This window comes from Brachyistius frenatus, unplaced genomic scaffold, assembly GCF_029030835.1.
Source record: "Brachyistius frenatus isolate BFR_SWC_R1_liver_20210118 unplaced genomic scaffold, ASM2903083v1 Contig_32, whole genome shotgun sequence".
Classification (NCBI taxonomy): domain Eukaryota; kingdom Metazoa; phylum Chordata; class Actinopteri; family Embiotocidae; genus Brachyistius; species Brachyistius frenatus.
The window spans coordinates 3,333,553-3,350,768 of NW_027210631.1; the positions used below are offsets into that span (position 1 = coordinate 3,333,553).

The following is a 17,216-nucleotide window of genomic DNA, read 5'->3' on the forward strand; positions in this document are numbered from 1 at the left end:
AAAAAGTAACACAAGAAAAAGAAAAGCTACGTAAAGAGTCGTTTTAGACATTAGGTGAGCTGTGTTTTGATGGGAATGACTGTCACCTGTCCATCAGGTGAGTTTACTGGCACTTAAGTAACCTGCTTTCTTAAATGGAAACCAAGAAACCCGGTTTCCTGAATCGGGCTCAGAGATCAAGGAAAAACCCGGTTATCACGGAGAGACTTTTGCTGGGGAAAAAAAAAAAACAACTTGAATTGTTGACCATTCATTGACGTCAGCAGGTTTGTGATGGAGGTGCGTGTGAATGCGTGCAGGAGGAAACTGGCAGTGAGAGCAGCGCGGCGGGATGATGGATTGGATCTCAAACTAAGTCATAAAATAAAACGGAACTTGAAGCCGATAAGAACAAAGCTTTCTCCTTCTTCTTTTTATTATTTTTTTTAACAACATTAAACTATTCCCACATATTCTCACGGGAAATAAATGCGTCACTGGGCCATAATGCTCCAACCGGAAAAACCAGTCCAAAAAAAAAAAGCGTTATAAATGTATGCTTTGTTTCTGATACTATAGGACAGGACCTGCAGCACCAATGAAAGCATGAGAACAAATAGGAACATGTCAGAGAACAGCTCACTTTTAAAAGAGTGGAAATTAATAGAAGTATTTGTTGATGTGAAACGTCATCTCTAGCATTTTAGGCACAGACATCCGTTTTGTCTTCACCACCGCGGTTCTTAAAGGTCCGTGGCTTTTATTAAGACAGCATCATCCCTGTCCGCAGAAAAGCATTTCAGCCTTCATCAAAAACAATATCAAGCGAGCAAGGAATTAAAGGTTTCCCGGAGCTCCCGTTCATCAGAGCCTCGGCAGCAGAAAATGCTGTAATGTTCATCAAGCGCTCCCTCTAGTGGCCTTTGTGAGTCATTGCAAGAGAGAAAACCGCTTCTGCCTGTAAATATACTGCAACTAGTTAGTTTCACTTTAACAGCATTTAAGTGAATATATTTGATGAAATATTGACTTCTTAAAGAATCAGGGGACCACTGAAGTTGTCAAGCAACCTCTTAAATGTAAAGTAAGAGGGTTAAAGAAAATAACAAATCAAATGCAATGTAGCCGTTGTGCTGACACAATAGGTCTTATCAGTTTGATATTTTTATTGTCATTTTTATTACTTTTACCCTGTACCTGCACATGCTGCTGTAGCGAAAACAATTTCCCCTTGCAGGGTTAATAGAGTATCTCTCTCTCTCTCTCTCTCTCTATCTATCTATCTATCTATCTATCTATCTATTAATCTATTATCTATCTATCATCTATCTATCTATCTATCTATCTATCTATCTATCTATCTATTATCTATCTATCTATCTATCTATCTATCTATCTATCTATCTATCTATCTATCTATCTATCTATCTATCTATCTATCTATCTATCTATCTATCTATCTATCTATCTATCTATCTATCTATCTATCTCCTACACAAACCAATACTACTGATTTAGCATTCCAAATTAATAGCGGAGTATACAGGTATATATGAATATTACATAAATACACACACACACAACCCCACCCCCCTCCTAACATAAAAGAAACCTTCAAACTTGAAGTGTTTAATTTTATTATTTTAGATATTTTATCAACAAAAAAAAAACTTATCGACGTGAATGAAATATATTAATGAGTGTTTCCTCTTTCACTCCACAGACAGTTGCCTTCAAGTGTCAACAACAATATGTACACATCATTACACAAAATACCTCACAACATAGTCGTGGCCTGTGGAGGGCTGTTAGAAAACCTTTTACACGTTCACTGACTTCCTGCTTTGACAGGTGGGGGGGGGGGGGGGAGGGAGGGGGTGAGTCTTCTGCTTTTATCCTTCATTTCAGTTGCATTTTTAATAGGATATCTACACTTTTCCCTGCATAATATTTCATGAAATATTATGTGACAGCGATCTGCCTCACATCGCACAGTCAGCTGGTTTGGTCCATCACGAATGAATTGTCTGGCTTCAGACCAGATAAAAGTGAATTTAACTCCGTTCTGCTAAAGTGACACAGTCATGGATTTCAAGTCATCTAGTAAATCATGAGATAATTGTACGGATCCCAAACAGTCTTCACCTTCAGTTTTAATCCACTCTAGATGAAGAAGAGAAAATAAAAGAGTCGTCTTTTTTCTGTTGCGGAACAGAACAGGAGTTTGACATTGAACCTGGAGACACACGACGAAGAAAAGTAGCATTTACTTGTCATCTTCTCACACACACACACACACACACACACACACAGAGAGAGAGTTTGGCTGTGAAACAGGACGCCCTGCATTCAGCACTTTATTCCCAGCTGGTGTCGGTGTGTTCCAGTGGTGAAGACACATCCTGGAATCTGCAGCAGTAGCCATCAGGACAAATCCCCCATCATGCACCTGTCCTGCTACCGTCCTTCCGTAGGAAGCTGCGAGCCGGTCTGAGCTTTGCATTGGACCCATCCATGTGAATTAAAGACACATATAAACACCAGCCCGTCGGATGTGATGCCGACTGTCTGGTTTCTGTTTCTGTGGGTTAAAACTGAAACGCCACCAATTGTGTGTAAAACTTCTAATGTTGCTCTGGAGGAGGCAAAAAACTCAAAACTAAAAAAATGATGTCACAGTGACGTCACCAGACATTACACATTGCGATCTTTACAAACCGGCGGTGTGCGGAGTTTGGAAGACATGAGCATGAACCAGAAGGAGGATGGAGTGAAAACCTTCATCAGGTTGCATCATGGGAAACGTAGGACTCACTGTTTTGAGAACATGGGAGTAATAGTCAGCACATCTCTGTGTCTGCTGCAAAAGCTGGAGATCTCCAGTAAAACAACATCAAAATCATCCGATTGTAAATATATTGAATGTTAGCGGGAGTCCAATTTATTAACACCTTTACAAAAACAAAAGAAAAATAATAAATAAAACATACACATGATTCCTTCAGCAGTCGACCGGAGTTTGTACATTTGTTCAGTCTTGATGTGTGTTTTCGAGGCCGACAGATTCTCAGCAGGACGACCAGGATGAAACGAGCGGACCAAATAAAAGACTGCTGAGAGGGGTTTCATAACGAATCACTCAAACTGCTAGACCACCTACATTTTATATATAGAAGTCTCTCAGAAATAGCACCACAAGCAGTTTGAAATGGGATTCCTGCGATGGCTACAGCTGAACTGTTTCCTTGTCCCTGTATGTACTTTTATAGCTCCTCCTGCCTGTGGACACTTAAAAACATCCGTCCTCACACACATTTTCTCACAAGTGTAGAAATAGAAATGGCAAAATTCTTCTCGAACCCAGTTTAGCTCTCTTGAAAAGGTGTTTTTTTGTTGTTGTTGTTGTTTTTCTTTTTAAAGGTAGTTTGAAGTTAAGTGCAGTAAAGCGACAGCTACGGCTGGATTTGTGTTCAGATCGCGACACGTGACGATCAGAGTTCTTTGTCATTTTCAGCGCTGAGCCGAGTCACAGACGAGATGGACGAGTGGAGAAAGACGGGGGAGAGAAATAATACGTCCGGTGGATACTCTATTCAAAGTGAACAAAAACAAACAAAAAACTGCAGGAACAAAACACACGTCTACGAGATCCACCGTGTTATCACACTATTATTATGTAGTTTCCATTTTCTTATTTAGCTCCATCGTTATTGACGAAGACACCTTGTTGAATGAGTTGCTTTGTTTTATGAGCCTCCTGCTGGAAGCTATAAAAACCTGCAGCCTCTGTTTCTTCTGTTTATCACTGCAGACATTAAACACATCACAGCTTTATATCTACTTTCAGAAACTACTGCTGCTTTCAATTGACTTACAAAGTTACTTCTTCCCTTTGTTTATCTTTCAGTTTCCCCAGCTGATACTTTTCTTCAGCCAAGCAGCTTTATTATTATTATTATTATTATTATTATTATTAATCTTTTTTTAATTTATTTTTTAATGAATGCCTTCTGATTAAGCTAATTTATCAGCTATTTAAAAAGGCACTTTGTCCATCTAAGAAGGAAGTGATTGGGCCTTGAACTGATTAGAATTCAAATGAAGGGAAACACATCAATCACTGATCTGAACAAAACGACCCGCTCAGCAGTAACGGCCGTCGAGCTCCGGGTCGACCGCGTTCACGTGTTTCCGGGCAACGAGCGGTTCCTCCGGGGGAGAAGCGTCAGAGTCCCGCTGAGCTCCTCCAACGTCTCCCCGTCGATCACCAACACCGCGGCTAAAGGTTCCAGCATGATTTCGGGTTTCGATTCAGTCGCTGCCGTTAAAGCTTTTAGGTTGAAAAGGCGTTCAGCTCAAACCTCATCCATCCCCAGGGATGACGAGAACCACATCAGTCACTTCGTTTCCTTCCTTTGCACACAGGTGGAGCTGCGTCCACGTCCGCGGCTCCACGACGCCCTCGACCGGCGCTGTACGCTCACGTCAGCAGTGTTCAGCGTGTTTGCCGTGCTGACGTTTGCTAATTAGCACCAGCTAAGTAGCAGAGTACAGCTGAGAGTGATGGTTGAATGATGTTATTAGTGTTATCTGGTCCAGAGATGTTAACCTGATGATGATGATGATGATGAAGATTCCAGAGGAAACTTGTATTGAGAAGACGTTGAACATATTTAACTTGGAGAATGTTTAAGTTCCTTATAATCAATTTTAAAACACTTTTTTTTTTTTTGCCACATGTAAATGATAAGCGTATTAAAATGATCTCTCCCCAGACTTCACCAAAAACAATGGATCGAACCGAACACCGAAATGTGAACCGAACCGTATATTTTAGAGAGGCGCATCAACCCAGCGATGCTAAAAGTGTGTGTAGAAGGCCAGCCGGTAATCAGGTGGTAAATACAGAACAAACAACGCTGAGCTTTCATCCATCAGCTCTTAACGAAGCAGCATTTTACCGAGAAGAACTCAGACCAGCAGCTTCTCTTCGGACATGAAAGAAAGAAGATCCACCTTCTTTTTAACACAACCAAGTCAAACCAAAACAAGACGCTCCTACGAACTAAAAGAAATCTATTTTCTTTTCTTTTTTTTATATACGATTTAAACACAATTTAAATCTAAGCGCTGCCGTCTGGAGAACACAGCAGACGAACAAAACACTGGAAATCATGCTGGGACTTTCCTTTAGCTGTAACAGAGCGGGCGACTACCGGGGAGCTGTTCCTGTTCTCATCAATCATCCCGAGTGTGACTACAGTGTCTCCAGCTCGTCTTTATAGCAGAAATCCAGTTTGCATCTGAAGCTACTTCAACCACCAGTGTAGAAACTATCGCTGTGAAGATGTCCAAGCAGTGATTTGTATTCAAGCCGCTTTTCCAGCCGTGCCCTTTAAAAAAAAAAATTCAAATAAAATAAAATCATCTCCAGAAGCAAAACGCCGCTGAACATGCAGATATGCTGCTTTAGTGTCGTAGTTAGTGAGCTGGCCTGAGAGCTATGGCTAAAGACGGCAACGTGTATACAATATAAACAAACCGAGGTAATGCGGTAACGCTCCTTAATTTCCGAGCTCTTGCCGTTCTTGCGGCGGCTGAGCGGATCCTAAATAACTTGTGATGAGGGTTAAATTTAGACTGAGAGGCTGGCGGCGCAGCCTTCAGCACCAGCGGGGCTCCGCGGCCCGACCCTGTGTCCGTAAACGTCTGTGTGTGTGTCCCCGTGGCGACCTGTCAGGCCTTCCCTGCCTTCATGTATGTGGGGATGGTGCCTCGCTGAGTCAGGCCCTCGAAGCGTTTGTACGTGTAGTTGAGGAACACCCAGTCCTTCGATTTGAAGTCCGGCTCCGTTGCGTTGGCTGTTCACACACACACACACACACACACACACACACACACACACACACACACACACACACACACACACACACACACACACACACACACACACACACACACACACACACAAAAACACTTTATGACCACTTGGGGGCACCGCAGACCAAACACTGTAAATAACAGCAGCTAAACATATTGAAAATAATAATACTGAGAATAATCAACAGAGGAGCTGCTGTTTCTTAGAACTTACAAATATAAAATTCAATGTGTCTTCAGCTCAATAACTTCCCTTTTGTTGAGTATCTTCCCGACTCATGCGCGGTCGGTCTCGTGACTCGGTGCTGCGTCGACTAATCAGGGGTTTTCCTGCAGTTAAACCAACAAAATATTTCATGACAAACCTGGCTGGAGGATGTCCGATTCAGGGAATTCGTCAAAGTTCGAGGTGTCGTCGATGCTCTTGATTTCAATAGAGATGGCGGCTGGCCGCTCCCTGCGGACGGATCGAGGACAGAAAGAAGAGACGCTGCGTTTTGAGGCCGGCTGCCTTTCATTTAAGCACTAAAAGGTGTTTTCCTGAAAGCGCGTACCTGATGTGCTCCCAGTCCACCGACTCAAAGAACGCGTGACTCTTGATCTCCTCCACGCTCACGGCTCCGACCCGGTTCTCAGCATCTGTGCAATACCTGAAACGGACACGCAGCAGATCTGTCATGAAACGGTTTATTTTACATCTACACGCAGACAACAGGATCGGTTATTCGCTCGTATGTACAACAGGTTTGACGTCACGTGAGATTGGAAAAGAGTTCCTCTAAGAAAAGACAAGAGAAATACAACGCTAAATTTCAAGTCATTATTGTGGTTTAGTGGGACAGTATTCATGTATTTAATGCATATTTGAGCTTCGAGTCAAACATATAGAGAGCATGAACACAAACAAAGAACAAATTAAATCATCCATTAACCGAAATGATTTCTGGATTAATCACTTATAAAATGACAGAAAACACTTAAAAGTCCATCGTGACTTCTTAAGTGTTTTAGAAAATCCACGGAGATTCAATTAACAGTAAAGCAGCTCACATTTGGGGTTTTGGCTTTAAGAGTGATTCATGTATCTTTAGTAAACGTGCAGGACACACTTTAATATCAAGTCTTTGGCCCTCTCTGAGATGGGAACTTCAGGTGGGAAGACCAGAGTTTCCTTCCAGTTCATCACCTTCCTGTACGTCTCCTGCGGCGTCTCTGAGCAGAACGGTGGATAACCTGAAGAGACACGAACATGTTGAGGTGAGTTGAAAGTCACCAAGTGTTTGAACAGGCGAAGCTGACCTGGCTGATGACAGATAACGGAGAGCCGGCTTGTTTCCTTTCATTTATTCATGCAGCCGTTTAGTCTCGCTACCGAGCTCTTCAAATATTTACCTACGCTTGGCAGCTGCTTGTTTGTCGGTCCCATCAGCCCGTTTCTAAATAAAATCAAAATATTCCAGATCTAATATTTGCCCGTTGGGTAGCGTCTCATCACGTCACGTATGACATCGCAGCGCTAACGTTGGATTGTCGCGGGCGGATTTTTCATTTCTTTTATTTTGAAACGGCAGCCTCCCTCGTGTTGCTGGTTTTCATCCTTTCTGAAGCTACTGCGTCATTAAATCAGTGGATTTTATTCTGGGAAATAAATTGTTGGTGAGTGAGAAATGAGATTTGGCTCTCTGTTTGGTCGGATGCTCACCGATGAGCATTTCATACATGATGACACCCAGAGACCACCAGTCACACAGCTTGTTGTAGCCCGTCTGCAGGAAAACCTCGGGAGCGATGTAGTCTGGTGTTCCCACGGTGGAGTAAGCCTGGAAGTCACACAGAAGGACGGGAGGTGAGCGCTCCAACACGCAAATACAAACATATTATCAATTCAACCGCCAAATCTGACAACGTTCATGTTGATGAATCAAATCAAACTCCTGAAAGTTTTACGAGGCTGCACGTCAGCTAGCGCTTCAACCAGGAAGCTACTTCGTGGTGTTTTTATTTCCCCATTCAGCGTGTCGTGCCGTTTCCTTCTTATACGCTGCTTTCATTCAGTAAAGTCGTACCAGCTGTCTCCGGTTCTTCTTCCAGGTCTCTGCTTTCCTCTTGGAGTTCATATTTTGAAAGGCTGAAAGATGTGGGAAAAGTAAAGGGAGGAGAAACGCAGGTGAAACGTCACAGCGTGTGTTTTTGTGTGTTGAAGCTGTTGATGATCATCTGAAAATGGATTTTGGTGGAAGTTCCTATAATTTCTGGTGGATGTGAGATTACTGACTCACAGAAATCACTGGGCGGGTTGTGCGTCAGGTTCCTGTAGAATTCGGTGCGATGAGCTTTCTTCAGTCCCGTACACAGACCGAAGTCGGACAGTTTCACGTGTCCCTGTCAGCAAAAACACATTCAATACACAATCTGCAGTTTTACACCTCAGTCAGGACATTTCTCTGCATTTCTGTTTTTGTCGTGTGTGTGTGTGTGTGTGTGTGTGTGTGTGTGTGTGTGTGTGTGTGTGTGTGTGTGTGTGTGTGTGTGTGTGTGTGTGTGTGTGTGTGTGTGTGTGTGTGTGTGTGTGTGTGTGTGTGTGTGTGTGTGTGTGTGTGCTCACTCTGGAGTCCAGCAGCAGGTTGTCGGGTTTGATGTCTCGGTGGATGAAGCCCAGCTGGTGGATGGAGTCGATGGCCAGAACCGTCTCTGCGATGTAGAACTGCGTGGCCTCTTCAGACAGAGTGTCCTTCTTCATCAGCAGCGTCATCATGTCGCCTGGCAACAAGGTCGGAGGTCAGAACTTTTAGAAACAGTCCAACATTTTCCCTGCGGACCAATGTCTCTCGCAGCACATCAAAGATTTGAGATTTCTCAGACTCGTGTTTCACCCTGTCGACTGTTTTCTGAACACTTAACGTCAGTCTAAAAATGTAAAAGCAATCGATCGAGAACTTATTAACTTTGATCAATCTTAACGTATCAGCACAAACCTCCAGGCAGGAACTCCATGATGAGGTAGAGGTTCCTCTTGTCCTGGAAGCTGTAGAACATTTTCACCACCCAGGCGCCATCCGCCTCCACCAGAATATCCCTCTCTGCCCGGATGTGAGCGACCTGCAGGGAGAAGGTAGATAATTAACACCGAAAGCTGGGTATCGTTTAAAATGTGTAGTACTGGTACCAGTGCCAGTACCTGGACTTCAGTACCAGTTCTTGAACAATTCCTGAATGACTCTTTTCAATGTCCATTTTATAAAATCCAAGAAAAAGGAAATGACATGAGACATTATGCTACAAATGTTTAGTTTTCATGCTGTTTATCGGGCGAGAGAATAACCAAGGCTGTTTTCTGGAGCTACCGTTAACAGATGCCTCACATGCAAGTACAAACGCTCCAGCTTCCCGATGTCCCGATTTTTATACACCGTGTAGTTTCAGAGCAACTCGGTCGGTGCCATAGAAGTATCGCAGTTCGGTACCCAGCTCTGACAATACGAGGTCCTGAATGCAGCAGCAGCAGTTTGAACAGTCCACCTTCACATCCCTGACAGCCGTGCTGCCGATTGAATACTCGACCTGCTCTTTCTCCAGCATGTCGGCTTTCCTCAGAATCTTCATGGCGTAAATGTGGCCCGTGTCTTTCTTCTGCACCAAACGCACCTGAAGGAGACGACAACGGTCACAATTACTGCGTGAAGTGTTTTTTGTACTTGACCTGACTGTAATTTATTTGCTTGAACGCAGCACAACACTCTACAGAGTCAAAGCTGTGATAGACAGGAAATGAAACTGATACTGTGGTGAAGAGATGCTGAACACCACGAACACCACACACTCTCCTGATGGCCGTCTCTGGACTTCTCACTTCCAGACACCACAGTTATGATGGAAATGCACAAATGCTTCTTTTGACGTACCTCTCCAAAAGCACCTCGTCCGATGACTTTCAGGGACTCGAAGTCGTCCAGGCCGAGTCGCGTCCTCTTCAGTCGCAAAAACTCGGTCTCCTTACGGGCGTGCTGAGAGCGCCGCATCACTTTCTGCAAAACACGGAGAGAAAGAGAGAAAGAGAGAAAGAGAGAAAGAGAGAAAGAGAGAGAGAGAGAGAGAGAGACTGAGTTCTCTGAGGAAGATGGGAAGAAAACAAGAACATCTTCTGCCACATTTTGATACGAGAAGAGGAAGCAGACGGCACCTCCTCATCTGGTAAACCCTCCTCATCCATGGCCTTCTCCAGCTTCTTCTGCCTGGGAATTAAAAACACAACACGTCCTTTAAAAAGGTCAAAAAAATCCAAATAGTGCACAAAAAAATCGGACTAAACATCTAATGTTTTTTGGGTTTTTTTACAAAATACAAGTGAGAAATGTTGGATTGTAAACAACCAGGAAGAGACTATATGACCTAAAGGTGTTAAGATCTTGAGATGAATCCCCTCCCAGTTTATGCAGAGGTGTGAACGGGGACTCTGAAGCCTTTGTTGTGTTCACAGCCTGCATGAAAAGCTCTCTGCATCGTTTCCACACGACACTTTAAACAAGAGAGTAACTGAACCACTGGTGCTGCATGAGGTGACCATGAAAGAATAAATACTTTCTTTATGTTCAGAAAATGCCGCCCGGCCTGGAAGATCATTGATTAATCTCCAGATGCAGGTCTGGTGGTTTTATATTGGTTTTATATTTAGGTCAGAAGAAGGATCGGATCTCATCGTCGCTCGGGAAGCGTTACCTCATCTCGCGCTCCTCGTGCTGCGTGAGCAGAGTGCTGTAGAAGTTTTCCAGCGTCAGCTTGGCCACGGTCACCCTCTCCCGGGTGTGGTTGCTCATGGGAAGGGCAGCTGCAGTCCCCCCCGTCATGGCCACACTATCCTGGAGGTCGACGTAAGAACAACAAAGAGACATCAGGCTGTGTACGTCGGTCCTCTCACCTGCTGAACCACTGACTGTTGGATATGTGCTGCCTCCGTTTCACTAAATATTTCTGCCAGGAAGCAGTTTCACCTGAAGGATGTAGATGGAGGAAGTTTACTATGTCGTCAACAAATCAGATCGTTTTTTTTTTTTTTTTAAAGAGATGAAATAAATAGCATCCCACTAGCTTTTCTGTTCCCAAGTCGTTTTGTTTTCCACAAGAACGTGACGTGGTTTTGACCACAAACAAAAGAGAGTGAACTCATCTGTATTCACATCTAAGCTGTGTTGACACATCGGACATCATCTGATCTGACATGTGAAGGTGAGACGCCCAATTATACGATCACACAACACCAATGTGAATAGTGACTGTTGCATCAACAACACTGCGTACACATACTGGAGAAAAATGTGTACACTCTTAAAATGCAGTTCTGTATTGATGGATGAATTCTAATGAGAAAACAAAAAGGCCTCATGGAAAAAGTAATATGATTGTGGACTTTGGTGCCGGCGCCCCAACAGAGCAGCCGTGCAGAGATACATGTTGTGGCCTCGAAGTTCCTCCTGCAGCACCGGATTGTATTTCCTGAACAAAAATCTAAAAGTGAGTCGAAAAGCAGAAACAACAACAGTCGAACTGAATCTCAGGTTTAATTCATGTCCTCCGAAAGAAAACTAACAATCAGTGTTAGTGCTTTACAAAAAAAAAATCTAGTGTCAAAGATATTTACGACAATAAACATCCACCCATCCATCATCCATTCATCCATCATCCACCCACCCATCCATCCACCCACCCACAACCATCCATCCACATCCATCCACCCATCAATCATCCATCCACCCATCATCCATCTAATCCCAGCTGACTGAGTTCAGGTCATCAGTACAGTAAACATTATCAGTCTAAAATATACTGTGGATGTAATTCAGCCATCAAATAAAGAAGTGTGACCAAGGTTTACAATTTCTAAATGATCTCAGATATTTCTGCCCAACAATTCTTCTTATTTGTCGGTTGCCATAAATATCAATACAGTATATTGGTAATCCACCAATATCGGAGCAGCGCAGCTTCCACAAGAATCAACACTGGCTGAACAGCTTCAACACATCACACACACACACTAATGTTGGACCGAGACATGTAACGAATTCCAGCAAAACACGGTTAAACACGTCATTTCAATGCACCAAGTTACCCAATTATGATGTGAAACTTCCCATTTAGTTTCTGACTACGAGGCCAATCAGGCTAAAAGTGAATGATCGGGACGTCTCCGAGTCAGTGAGCTCCGTTCTGGGACAGATCCCTCGACCGCGGACTAACGGGAGCTGCCCGGGTCACATCCTGATACAGAAATACTCCTGCGACTCCAGAACAGAGACGGGGAATCATGTGCTGAATGTCTCATGGTCTGCCAGGTTTTATTCCAGGAACTAATTGGAGAAATCTCCGCAGACTTTTCTGAGCATTCATTCAGTCCTTCGCATATTTACAGTTTAGCGGATCAAGCTGCTGACTGTAAAACAAAAGCAAATGAAGAAGATCCTGGAAATGTACTTGTTAGCTGAGGAGACATTGGATGGTGATTGTGGTGAGAAGAAACGAGCCCATCATTCATTTGCAAACACAATGCGTCACATCAGAGCTGCACTTTGGTCTGTAGTTGATTAGAAAATGATCAGTGTTTCTATGAGAGCTCATCTGGGAGGTATTTTCTCAAAGAGGACTCATATTGACATCTTGAATTTGATGTGCAGCCATCGTGTGGGCGGAAAGAAAAACAACAAAGGGCAGAAGAAACATGCATGCTCGTGATGTGGAGACAAGCTGGAGGAGGTTGTTAGAATAAAACAACCGAACAGAAATGATGTAAAAGAGCACTATTAGAGGAAGTTTAATTTTATTTTTCTTCAATGAATAGAATATGAACAGGATCATATGTGAGCATATTATGTAACGGCAGGAGGAAGACAGAGGGTGGATGTATATCATCAAAACATCTCAGCCATTCGCCATCAGAAAGGCCTGAATGGGCTTGATTAGCTGACAAAGAGATAAATGCGCCCTGCAGCCCAGAGATAGGACCCATGTTTCGTCTAGTCACCGGTTCTTTTCCCGTTTTGGCCTCAACAATACGACAACAACAGGACGCTTCCTGACTTCTGACAGAAATCAGAGTCGCTGCTGCAAACTGGCTGCAGTCGGAGGGAAACAGGAGCGCTGGTAAACCGCGGCTACCGAGCCACTGAGGTCTGTGTCTGCAGTATTTACATGGACGCGACACGTCCAGGAAACGCAGACCACCAATAAAAATAACCGTCTTGACCAAACACAAAGCAGCACGAGCAGACTGTCCAGTTCTCGTGAACTCACACGGGCCGTATGAGATGAGCTGTGGTGAACACTGGAGAAGGTACCAGACCACGAGGACGCTAACAGCTCGTCCAGGGGCTGCTGTAGTTTCTGGTTAGAAACGGCTCATTGAGGTCATCTCATACGGAGACACTCAGGCTTCATGTGTGAGGATGCTGAGCAGTGCAGCACTGAGATGATGCAGCTGAAGGACGTTCTCTCACTGCAGCTTCCTCTTCGGCCCCGGACTATTATTCTGTTATTTTGATTGGCTGTTGTTGACCGGCCTGTGATTGGGCATCACATAGTTTGGGCAACCATTAGTTTGTGTTTTGGGTGAGAAGGAAAAAGTGTGTGTGTGTGTGTGTGTGTGTGTGTGTGTGTGTGTGTGTGTGTGTGTGTGTGTGTGTGTGTGTGTGTGTGTGTGTGTTTAGCCTAAAAAGCCTGGATTACAGTAACTCTAAAATTATATTTGAATCATATCTCACCAGAGATATTATTGCATTGGATAATATGGGAGTTTAAGGAGAGAGTGTAATTTATTGGTTTGAAGTGGAAAAAGTGTTTCGTAAGACAATTTTACCAAATATGAAGGTCCTGTTATTGTTAGGCTGATTGAAGAGGACTTCTTGCAGCAGACATTTGTATTTGTCATAGAAGAAAAGAGCAGCAGTGTTACTCAGCCAACGTACCCAATAACAGAGCCACGTTCCTCGAGTGCAGCTGAACTCATCTCAGTCCAACATGTTGTTATCAGGCTCAAATATTCCTGTTAATTCTCCTCCAGACCACTCGGTTCTTCCAACACCGTTTGAGGACTGAGATGTTATTCCTGCATCATGTTAAATGAGTTCCAGATTTATTTAGCCCATCTGCAAGAACTTTTAAAATACAGACTCGTGTCTAATCTCTAACAATCTAATCTGGATAACCTTCGTGTACAAAAAAGCAGCTACATGGAATCCAGCTCCTCCTGTTGTGAAATGAGAGAGTATCTCCTGCCAAAGAGGCCTCATAATGAGCTGTATAGCCATGCGTCACAGTCTTAATGAGTTTGGTGCCTGTATTCAAGGTGGAAAATTAAGCATCATTTAAACAGTTGCATCACAGCTGAGCCAGTCAGGCCTTCAGCTCTGCCCGAAGGGACTCGGATTCACGCCGTGAAACAAACGTGGCCGACCGGCTCTTATAAGGACGGCATCATAACCGCAGGTTTGCCATTTAGAAACATGAGCATGCAGCCTAAAACAGGCCATCAACACTACCGTCTACAAATGGGGCCAGTACAGATGGTGTCTTATGAAACAGCTAAACAGAGGTGGAACGTAACTACGTGCATTTACTCAAGTACTAAACCCGGTGTTCAGTTTTGAGGTACTTAAACTGAAGTATTTCCTTGTTATGCCATTTCCTATTTCTATTCCACTATATCATGGAAGTAAACATTGTACTCCTACATTTATTTCAAAAATCAAGTTAGTAGTTATTTTGCATATTTTGATTATTATGAAATACAAATTAACTAATAAATGAGGCTGAATTATTATAAATAAAGCTAGCCAGCAGTGTACAAAGTAATTCAAATATCCTCCAGCTGCAACATTAAAGTGAAGTGCACATTAAGAAATCAATAATTCAAATTCAATTATATTATATTATGTGATTCTGAAATGGGCCACTCTGCATATTGAATACTTTTACTTTAGGTACTTTCAGTACATTTTGATGATGCAGACACTTTTGTACTTTTACTTGTAATAGAGTATTTTAAGACAGTAGTATTGGTACTTTTACAAAAGTAAAGGATGTAAATACTTCTTTAACCATTGCTATTAAAAGGAACAGTCCATCTAAATTACACAATATATACGATATATAACGTGATAATGGTACCTGGCCATACTAGGTGTTTCAATCTTTCCTATAATAACATAAACCCCTAAAAATGGAGATGAAAAACACGGTTTTATAAATGTTCAAAGTATTGGAAGATTATATTTCAACAACACCACAGAAATACATCCTTCAAAAAAACCAATGTCCCCAATCTCTCTGCATAATAAACAATCCTCAAAGATTTCTTTAAATCACAAATAAGGATATATTTCCTCATGAAAAAGTTGAGATCTGTGAAATATTCTGAGTTTATCTGGACGAGTATTCAAGTAGTCAACAACCAACGAAATGAAAGAACAATGACCACGTTGGCACACTGATGTTTACCATCCGACCTGTCGGATGAAGAGCCGAGACTCTCAACGCTACAAGTCTGGAAAGAAAACTGTGATTAGGTTTTTACTTTGAAATAAAGAAAATCCAAAGTGTCACTTTTTCCACCTTAAAATGTTGGTTTCTCATTTTGGTGTGAAATTCTTCAGTTAGTGAGTTTCAGACAGACGCAGACACACTCCACCCTTTAAGTACTGTAAGTGACTGGACAGGAAACCCTTTCCTTCCTGAATGAAAGGACTCAGTCATGAAGCCAAGGAGAGGAATGGGCAACACACACACACACACACACACACACACACACACACACACACACACACACACACACACAAGGGAATTTAGCAAAAGCCAAAAGCTGGGAAAATATGATTTGAGATTTCAGACACATTAATTTACTCTTGACTGGCTGAAGTTGAAGCTTATCTGTAAGTGGCTTGAAGATGTTCACATTTTAGAAAAGTTGATGTCTCCCCCCCCCACACACACACACACAGCTTAGACACCAGAATAACGTAGTCTGGGCCTGAGCTTTATGTTTAATTTACATTTAATTTACATTGAAAAGTCACAAGAACCTTTATTTTATGGTAAAATCATAGTGTGTATGAATTATTAAACCACATCCCTAACATCGGGTTCTTAAATTAGACAGACATGACCAAATAGGGCATTCATTTCACATATCTTCTGTCCAAATGAATGCCACAGGAAGTCAAATTAAAAGTGAACAAAATAAAAGGTCAAATGTGAATCTCTCTTTTGTTTTTTAGTTTGTTTTCGTGAGTAACAACGTTTTAGTGTTTAGCTTAGCCGGTGTTTCCCCAACTGGAGCCAGACTGACGCCACCCACCCCCACCCCCACCACCCCACCCCCGTCAAGCCTCCATCCGCCACCCCGGCTCACAACAACACGATGTTCACGGTGGAGATCCGGACAACTTTAAACAACAACGCGGGTTTATTTTTATTTCAGTTTACGGCGGTGTCGCGTGAGCTAGCTCCGCGCTATCCTCCCTTTACGTCTCTGTGTCACTTCGTATCACAGCGATGAATAATATAATAATAATAATAATAATAAAATAATAATAATATATAAAAAAAGAGAGAAATAGCTTCTAGTGAGAAGTGTTTTTTCGCCTACCTCCGTGTCCTGCTCCAGAGTCAATGATTGGCTGCCGCCAGCCCACCACCAGGTACCGGGGATGAAGCGTTACGTGGTTTTCTGCCCGATATTTCGGCTCCGTTGTCGGCTCAGAGGAACCCGTCCGGCTGCACGGTAAACATCGCCGATATCAACGTCAAATCACAACGCAAGTCCTCTGACGTTGACAAACACCTAACCTGAAATCATTTACACATATTTGTCCTTCTTCATTTGTGCCCGTGACCCCAAATCTCACCGCTTGCCCTCTTTCTGTCTGAGCTGTAAAACGTGAGATACCCGGCGCTGCTTCCTGACACCGTCGGACCCATCCGACGCTCTGGCAACGCAACGGCGTATCACCCCGAGTGACGTTAGTGCCAACCAATCAGCAATGACGAACGGGACCTGTGTTTTCCTACGTCCAATCATATGTGGAATGTGTATAAGAGTGACAGGTAGAACAGCCAATGAGAAGATCTGAATCGCCCCGCAATCGTTGTGGTCCAGGACGCAGGTTCAGTTGGCTAGCAAGCGTTTGCAGCTATAAAGAATACATTATATAGTAGTTGTAAGCGTTGTTACATCATTTTAGTGGTTGCGCTTCATGCACACACTTAATAAGATAACAAATATTATTGTGATGCTTTTTGAGAATAAAATTACAAACATATTACTGTTAAAACTTAGTTTCTTCACAAGTAAGCAATACCATATTGACTAA

The 17,216-nt window shown here is 42.9% G+C and overlaps 1 protein-coding gene across 1 annotated transcript; it reads right to left on the reverse strand.

Moving 5' to 3' along the window:
- Positions 1-4,461: 4,461 nt before the first annotated feature.
- LOC138621820 (serine/threonine-protein kinase 38-like) lies at positions 4,462-16,836 on the reverse strand. Its single transcript, XM_069700149.1, has 14 exons — positions 16,493-16,836; positions 10,576-10,715; positions 10,040-10,091; positions 9,762-9,884; positions 9,421-9,504; positions 8,835-8,958; positions 8,465-8,619; positions 8,139-8,241; positions 7,926-7,987; positions 7,562-7,679; positions 6,969-7,092; positions 6,414-6,509; positions 6,225-6,316; positions 4,462-5,840 (listed from the first exon to the last, which is right to left on the reverse strand). The coding sequence occupies exons 2-14, from the start codon at positions 10,701-10,703 to the stop codon at positions 5,716-5,718; spliced, it is 1,386 nt and encodes a 461-aa protein (XP_069556250.1). The 5' UTR covers positions 10,704-10,715; positions 16,493-16,836; the 3' UTR covers positions 4,462-5,715.
- Positions 16,837-17,216: the final 380 nt, after the last annotated feature.